This window comes from Myotis brandtii, unplaced genomic scaffold (assembly GCF_000412655.1).
Source record: "Myotis brandtii unplaced genomic scaffold, ASM41265v1 scaffold986, whole genome shotgun sequence".
In the NCBI taxonomy this organism is placed as follows: domain Eukaryota; kingdom Metazoa; phylum Chordata; class Mammalia; order Chiroptera; family Vespertilionidae; genus Myotis; species Myotis brandtii.
The window spans coordinates 2307362-2307576 of NW_005372102.1; the positions used below are offsets into that span (position 1 = coordinate 2307362).

General features: G+C 69.3%; 1 protein-coding gene across 1 annotated transcript in view; it reads right to left on the bottom strand.

Moving 5' to 3' along the window:
• Positions 1-215, bottom strand: part of WHSC1 (Wolf-Hirschhorn syndrome candidate 1) — a gene marked incomplete at its 3' end in the record, with an annotated part of 63660 nt that overhangs the window by 7543 nt on the left and 55902 nt on the right. The window contains exon 12 of the mRNA XM_014533459.1: positions 14-123. Within this exon, the coding sequence (XP_014388945.1) occupies positions 14-123 (110 nt within the window). The remainder of the gene's footprint in view (positions 1-13; positions 124-215) is intronic.

A 215-nucleotide genomic window follows, 5' to 3' on the forward strand; every position in this document is an offset into this window, starting at 1 on the left:
GGGCAGGGGGCACCGGAAGCCGCGGCCCTCGAACACCGTCAGGGGGAACCTCCGCACGCAGGCCTCGTGGTAGAACTTCCCGCACTGCGGCACGGAGCAGCGCCTGGCGTCCGCTGTGCTCTCCTTGCACACGAAGCACGAGTGGATCCCTAACGCGAGAAAGGGGCGGGCGGGGCAACAACAGGGTGAGCGCGATCCCTGAGCCGCTGCAGCCA